The 8,236-nt window shown below is 33.7% G+C and overlaps 1 protein-coding gene across 1 annotated transcript; it reads left to right on the top strand.

The window, feature by feature from the left end:
- Window positions 1-3,127: 3,127 nt before the first annotated feature.
- Window positions 3,128-7,105, top strand: LOC128242145 (uncharacterized). Its single transcript, XM_052959211.1, has 4 exons — window positions 3,128-3,267; window positions 5,460-5,584; window positions 6,449-6,561; window positions 6,792-7,105. The coding sequence occupies exons 1-4, from the start codon at window positions 3,228-3,230 to the stop codon at window positions 6,928-6,930; spliced, it is 417 nt and encodes a 138-aa protein (XP_052815171.1). The 5' UTR covers window positions 3,128-3,227; the 3' UTR covers window positions 6,931-7,105.
- The last annotated feature ends 1,131 nt before the right edge of the window (window positions 7,106-8,236 follow it).

Here is an 8,236-nt window from a genome sequence, read left to right as displayed (position 1 = left end):
TTTCAGTCTGAAAACTACTAATGTAACCTAAATCTGGCATTTTTCTTGGGCTTTATTTTACATAAACACGTATTTATTACATACTGTAAACATATTTGAGAACGGTTTTTTACAAATATTTAAAGAATAAACATAAAATGTTTTCATTCTTAATGTTTACACATATTTACACAAGGTGTACTTGCAGTTTGAAGCTGTCAGCAAATGTTTCATGCATTAATCATCAAACATCTGACTTAGTGAAAACTGTAGTTTCACTTCGCGGCAGCCATTTTGGATTTTTGTTTACATTTTAGCAAAGTCTATAAATGGTCTAAGAACGTTCATAGTCCAGTTTTTTTTGTATCAAAAGTGATAAAAAGCTATGAGAGACCCCTCCCATGCTTAAAAACAAACCAAATAATCCTTTATACTTGCCTTAAAACATGAAAAAAACGTTTAATCAAATTTTCACTTTCGTTTTTCTTTTAGAAAAAAACACGTTTTCAGTTAGTTTTCAGTGAACTCTGACTGGATCCCAGAATATTTCATCAACTAATTTTAACTATAAAAAGCCACATGGTTCTCCGCAAATGTTGATATATATGTGTTTTAATGGGTGTATAAAACCGGTACCAGCATATGGTCGCCTTCCGTGGAAAATTAATATTCATGAGATTCATAAGGGAAGATTAATACAATCGACTACAGTACATTCCTACAACTACGTAGTAGGTCACCTAAGGTCACGAAACTGTGTGTGCAGTGTTTAGTAGGACCGGTGAGCCACGAACGGCACGAATGCATAAATTGACGAAAAGCATAATATACGTCATCAAAAGTAGCTAGATGAACTACACAAATTCACATCCTAATCCAAACAAATTTAATAATAGAATAAACACGCATGTTCATGATTTAGGCCTCTCAATTAATGTAGGTCACGCACATAAACAACGCACATTGACAGGTGAATATACAGTGTAAATAATGAAGCAATTTCAATAACTGTCATACCACGCACACGTAGAGCCGTTCATGTGTACCAATCTGATTATAAAATACTTACAATACACATTTATTCAAACTGAAGTCCATGAAACACTCTTAGGCAGGGCGCTTACAAAATGGCGACGATCGATTAAGTGAAATGACCAGAATCTATGCTAAATACAAGCGGAGTAATCTGTATAATATACTTTATCGATATACGGTTTCCAAAAGGCATTTACTTCGTTCGTTTGTTTATTGATCAGTGAAATAGTGTTTACATATCATTTCATTTTTAAGGAAGTTTTAGAATTGTTTGGAATCGATTAATCAATTATGGTAACTACTTCTTATAACCGACTCACACCTGTAACAATACACTTGGGTTTTCGCCGTTTTCGAGCGGTTGCGTATAAATATGTTGTATTCATTTTGTGATTTTTTAAGCTGCATTTTCAGGGATTTGCAAAATGTACGAGTTCAAGTGTACATTACTATACATCAATTCAGATTTGCTGAAGTTTAAAGATGTCGTGTGTATTCAAGCATTCAATGAGCGCATTATTTCGACCGAATCACCGTGTAATCATTTGTAGTAACGAACTGATGTGCCTACTATGAACGTGGCCCTGAAGGACCCCCGTTCAAAAACGTACATCCCGTCCCTTTTACACTGGCTATATAGGTAAGTTGCACGGGTCGGCTAAAGTAAACACAGAGACTTGAAAGTATGATGCAGATCCGAACATTTGTGTTGGCCTCAATCAATAGCTGGTTTGTGTATTTTCAGTTACAAGACTGATTTTACACAGCTTAATGCCACAGACAACTATTAAACGTAAGCCAGGGGAAGTTGTTGGGATCTGCACCATTCTTTCAAGTCTCCTTCGCGATTTCGTTGCAATAATTGTAACCCAGGCACATATTAACATATATTCAACAATAGTCAGTGTTACGAACAATGCATTAATCATTTATTTATCTAGTGCTCTTTTTCACCAAAAATAGCCTTCATTTAACAAAAATACCTTCCAGAAAATAAAAATAGAACTTTATTGAAAGTTGATCGGTAAATTATTTAAATTTAGCATTTGAGCCTAAAGACAATAATCCACTTTACTGGTAATCAGATTTAACTAAGTAAAACATATTACACAATAAAACACCAAAAAATGATTGATAGTATTATCTTAATTTCACAAACTACTTTTAATTATGTACAGGTATACCTCTGAGGTTGGTTTTGATGGAAAACGACCGAGGTGTTCCGATTGACGATAGCTGCGGTTATACCGAGCTTTTACTGAAGTTATCAGTCATACTTTCATTGATAACGTATCATAGACTGTAATGCTTAGCCTGATTATAAGGGTATGTGAGTTAAAGCCAACAAGCACGGAACTTACACTACAACGATTTATTTTAGACAATGTAACATTTGCATTAATCAAACATTACAAACTGAAACAAGCATAATTATATCATCATATAATGTTTTCGATACTTACACGTAATACTGTACGGTTATTATTTATATTTGAAAGCTTCTTATTTTTAAAGTGCAAGTCAAAGCTGCGATATATATGTGCATTTATATTTTGACTAATGCAAGAAAAAATGAATTGAGATATTTTATGAGTGATAACTGAAGTATGTTTGGCCATTTCTTATGTAACGGATTCTACCAAAACACAATTCCGAAAGTCAGTGATGCATGCCGGTAATTGTGTACATGTTACGATATGTTGTCCGTTTATCTTCTGTTACTTAAGTTTTTGACATTAACATGAATTTTACTATTTATAAGTCTGTTTTACAATTCCATACTTGATTCATTAACTCTGATTAACGTCATTTAGTTTAACATTGAGATTGAATCTTCAGCTAGCTATTCATAACATAATATGCAAACCACGTTCGTTTCATTTCGCCGTAAATTTCACCACAATTTTACACGATTTAATTGGTGCGATATTGAACCAATGGAATATTATAAATAATAAATTGACGAACTTCGCTTGACAGTAAAATCATATTTGTTAAAGATGTACAGATATTGTTTTACTTGTATCCATTAAAATAGTTTGCCTAATGGAGCAAACATATCCAATCTGTAACACCCAAAATGACGCGGCAGTAATTTCTCCCAAGCATGTAATTTTATTCATTTTTAAAGTACCTTCTTCTCTATATAATAAGCAAAGTATAACCGGTGTACGTTATTAAGTGAAAATAACTTCAAGGGACATATAGACATAATGCAGGGTTGCTCTGTGTTGCTATTGCTGCTTGTGTTCGGTAAGTCGGCTTGTATATCTCTGTTTTAAAACTGTAGCAGTGCATAAACGTACCTTGTAAGAAATTGACGTCACATCATGGTGCAAACTCCACGCAGCGGTTACTTCTCAAACGTCACGTGTAGGATGTGATATTCACCGAATCATAAATCTTTATTTTTATTTTCAGAGGTAAACAATCCAACACACTTATTAAATAAGATATTATACGAAAGACATATGTTTTTAATATATTTTTAAACCTATTTTAAGGTGAATTGCAACTAGTTTCCTACGCGGTATCCTCTCTGCTTACACTGTAGGAATTTGATCATGGTGGAGCATCAAATGTTCTTTTACGGTTTTTTGTCTACTATTTGTTGGGTAAACTTGGGTCAAATCGACCACCTGAAGAGGAAATGTGAAGATTAAACAGTTAAATACACAAAATAAATTAATTTCAATTTATGAACCACATTTCAGTACCTTATATGCAGAATTCTATACCGCAAAATGTAAATTCGTTCTGTGGAATTAAAAGATTAAACTAAAAAATAAACTTGACCACAAAACACTTAATTACATATTTAATAGATTGTGTAAATACTGTTTTCAAAGCTGTTGTTAAGAACACATTTCCTTTGAACTTGTGTAATTATATACACGCACCAATTATTTGTTGTTGTTTTGTATAACGCAGAATTCCTCTTAAAGCTGCACTCTCACATATTTATCGTTTTCAAACTTTTTCTTTTGTCTTGGAATTAGAAAAAAATTGCGTTAATATCTGCTAACAAGTGATGAGAGACTGCTGACAAAAGATCAGATCGCAGATGTTCATATTTCCATTCCAAATTTAATGTTCTATGGCCTAAACCGTTACTAACGGTTTAAGAAAATGCATAAAACATCAATTTTGGGACGGAAATATGTAAAGCTGCGATCTGATCTTTTGTCAGCAGTCTTTTATATCAGGTTTGCAGATATTGACGCAAAATTTGCTCATTCCAAGACAAAAAATAAAAAAAAGTTGTCAAAACGTTCAATCTGTGAGAGTGCAGCTTTAATTTTGTTAATTATTATATGTTGTTTAACATTGATAAACAATGTAAAATAACCTATTTATTCTATACCTTTATTATTCCAAATAGTTTTATTATTTTATATTTTGTAAAGGCGTTGATATCAGATTTTGACATCACTTTGACGATTTGTTTGCAAACAAACAAGAAGTGATCATTGCTATTAAAGAGGATTTATGTCACTATACCTTTAAAGCGTCTGTCGATCCCGATTTTCATTCGAAACTTTTTCATGCGTTTCGGTCTTTATCATAGGTTTAACATGGAACCAGTTAATCTACAATACCGAAACTATACAATATGTTTTGTACGCGTGTGTACGGTAATATATTGTATGGTCACGTGTTGAAAATGAGAGTCTACGATTGGCCGTATAACTTAGGTATATAATAACAATTGTTCCTTAAACGTTTGTAACATGAAAAGTATGAATATGAACCTCCAGGATCATCCTTGAATCAAATATACAGTCTGTCCTGATTCGTAATATAATCCAAAATAATATTTAAATAGTTCAAGATGCACTCTTACTTCCAAATAAGATTTACCACAATTAATATCATTGTCTATATATACCAAAAATAATCAATAAATGTTAAACAATGGTTCTTATGAAAAATACCGAGTTTAATTTGAAAGTTGCAAAAACACAGTATTTCTACCTTATGAGACGATATAGTAGAACACAGTAAATCTTTTAGATCTCACCGATCATTTACTACTTTTGCGTTTGCAGCTATTAAATACACGGTTACAATATTGTTATCAGTTTTTAATGTTTTCCATAAATGCATTATTTAGTAAATAGAATAGGTTTATCACTCAGAATTTATGTTTAATTTGCATGCGTATGTATTGATTTTGAATAAGAATGTCACTTCAGAGTTATGTAAGTACGCGAGCATTTATGCACTTTTTGAATTATAATTTATTTTCACACTGCCATTCCAGAAAATGTATCGGAAGTTGGTTGTTTGCCTTTCGCAATATGTTTCTAGTGATGCATTCAAGGTTGTCATCATAGACACTAAGTAGGCTTAACTTTTCCTTAAACATTTCACAAGCCATATAGTTTTCCCCACTACAAAACTACTGTTAGCAAATCTTAAATGTTTATACGGCATATTTGTAGTGTGTGGGTGGACTGGAGGATATGCCGGTCAGGACAGAGCAAGGAGAGAGGCCGACAACGGCGGCAATTCTGACCAGGAAAACCCTGAAGTTGTACAGCACTGCATGGAGTGTGTGCAGGATATTGTGAGTGGTATACGCGTACGGCACAACCAAACATGCCAAATTTCATCTATGATAAACTTAGTTTCGCTAGCGATTTTTTTTAACTCATTTGCTATTGTTACTCATTTGCAAATGTTTTATTTAGTCAAATAAATCAAAACACATTTTGTATGTTATTCAATGTAAGATTTAATCGGATTTCCTTCTCTGAAAGAATGGGTTAGGGAAACCGTTAACATTCTGGACGTATCATATTGTACACATGAAAAGACAATAACATGACATATTCTACATATAATTGAATTAGGAATTGGCATATTTGCATTGTGATACTTGTATTCACTCACTCTTGATTAACATGTAAACCCTTTTTTATTTCTAATCACTCAAAGAGTCTTATATGCAGTACATGAAACTTGGCACACACGGTCAGTATTACAATACGGATGTCTGTTAGAAGTCACATCACCTTTTATAAGTAGGCTAAGGATTTTTGGAAATAATTATTAATAATTATAGCCGTAATGTTTTAAAAATATTACATTAATACATGACAATTTCTTAGCAAAACTACAGCGTTGCAATTGGTCAGCTTTAGTTAGGAGACGAGATCTGAATCATGACGAAGGAGTTACATTTGGTGTATCTGTGAATCATAAAACCATACATAATAAAAATGGTATCGTGAATGAAGGTCCTTAACATTACAAAACAAGTTTGTTTTATCAATATCGATATCAATATCTAACATATAATATTATATAACCGATTGAAAAACAATGTTATTACTCTTCTTATGTTTAACTCAGTATTGCAGATACCATACGAACAATATATTTGTATTAACGGTATATTTTTGTGCTTATAAATTGTGTGTGTTGGTAGACTGATGATGACGATACCCTGGATATAGAAGGGGAGTTTGCTGACTGTGTGGCCGATTGTGTGATAGAGCCGGAGAACTGCTACCTTCATCAGTACTGTCCACAGGACAGCAGGTACAGCTATAATTAAACTGTTATTAAGCTTATTGTACTTTAGTATGTTTTAACGATATGAAACTCAAATAACACTGTTAAGAGCTGACTGCATAATGACGCACAATACATTTGATCTAAGTTAAATGGTTTATGTGTAACTGTCTTTAAGTATCTTTTTTCTGGTACAGTTCAGAAGACCTTACCGAAACATAAACCTTCACATGTATATTTCTTCTCCTCACGACCAGGCGCGTGTTGGCAGATGTTAGCAGCAGGAAGTGGCGGCCCTTTAAGAAGCTAGGATCCTGGTACCGCAAAAATAAGGATAAGATCCTGAATGGCCTGAACACGGCCGGCACGATAATCGGAGCTACCGGGAAGAAATGAACCAGCAGAACAATCGACATTCAGCGGCAATTATAATAATAAAACATCTAGTGTTCTTATGTAAAAGTCATACTTACTTTTTCATTACTTATGTTCTTTCGTATGTTATATACATAAATAATATACTAATAGTTCATGGCTAACTTCGTTCAGTTTATAATGCTTATTAAATATCTATAACATCGACAACAAGTTTGTGATTTACTTTACGCATATAGGTGAAATAATGGAAGGTATTGGTGAATAATGACTTGATCATTTCACTCTGGTTTTATCGAAGCGATACCATTTTCACTTTGGCATTAGAAGAACTACTATTTACATATACATGGTATATTTGCAATTAAAACTGATTTTATGTTCTTTTTAAACTCACCTGATTACGTAGTTTTCAAGGTTAGCTTTTCCAATCGCAAGCCGTCCGGCGCCAATCGGCCGTCCTTCAGTCGTCCGTCAACATTTGTTTCAAAATGAATCGCCTCCTAAACCGATGAAATCTTACTGGGGTGTTTTCTTGGAAATTGTTCAAAGAAATTAATTCCATGCAAAACTTTGGTTGCCATAGCAAGTGCATGTTAACTCACAAAAACAATGAGACCAATGGCTTAGATATTTGGTGTGTTACATTGTCTAGTGATTCTCTGCCAAATGGGTTCGAATCGTGTCCCTTGTGTAAAACATGCCCAGCCATGGGGGTCACAAGTTTTTAATAACTTTTATAAGAAAACTGCTTGGCCAAGACCCTTAATATTTTATATGCAGCACCATACAGTAGTCCTTAACAAAGTTTATTCAAATTATGCCCCTGGGAACAGAACAGGCCACGTCTTGGGGTTCCAAATTTTCCTATAGACATTTAGAATGAAATTTTCAAGAATCATCTTTTCTGAAACTGCTATGCCCAGACCCTTGATAATGTGTGTGTAGGATCATGTAGTGGTCCTCTTTCATGTTTGGTCAAATCGTGCCCCTGAGGTTAAAACTGGCCACGCCACGTTTTGTACTATTTCCTGTCTAAAACCGCTTGGCCCAGATCCTTGTTATTTTATATGTAGCATCATACAGTGGTCATCCATTTTGTTTGTTGCCATTGGGAACTAAACTGACCATGCTCTTAGGTTCAAAAGTGTCAAATAGACTTTTATAGGGAACTCATTGAAAAAAATCTGAAACCGCTTGGCCCAGACGTTTGATTTTTTGTATGCATCATCATAAAGTGGTCCTCTATCAAGTTTGTTCAAATCGTTCTCCGTGGATCACAGGTTTTCTATTGCTATATAACTATTTAAGAAAAGGTTTAAAAATA

The sequence above is a fragment of the Mya arenaria genome, chromosome 8 (assembly GCF_026914265.1).
Source record: "Mya arenaria isolate MELC-2E11 chromosome 8, ASM2691426v1".
NCBI classification, from domain to species: Eukaryota; Metazoa; Mollusca; class Bivalvia; order Myida; family Myidae; genus Mya; species Mya arenaria.
Note: the sequence above shows the minus strand (reverse complement) of the source record. Positions and strands in the feature narration are given on the sequence as shown.

Excerpts from the sequence above, each read along its gene's own strand:
- LOC128242145 (XM_052959211.1), top strand. The coding sequence starts at position 3,228 with ATGCAGGGTTGCTCTGTGTTGCTATTGCTGCTTGTGTTCG. Across the intron at positions 3,268-5,459 it reads GCTATTGCTGCTTGTGTTCG|TGTGTGGGTGGACTGGAGGA; the intron begins GTAAGTCGGCTT and ends GCATATTTGTAG. Across the intron at positions 6,562-6,791 it reads TACTGTCCACAGGACAGCAG|GCGCGTGTTGGCAGATGTTA; the intron begins GTACAGCTATAA and ends CCTCACGACCAG.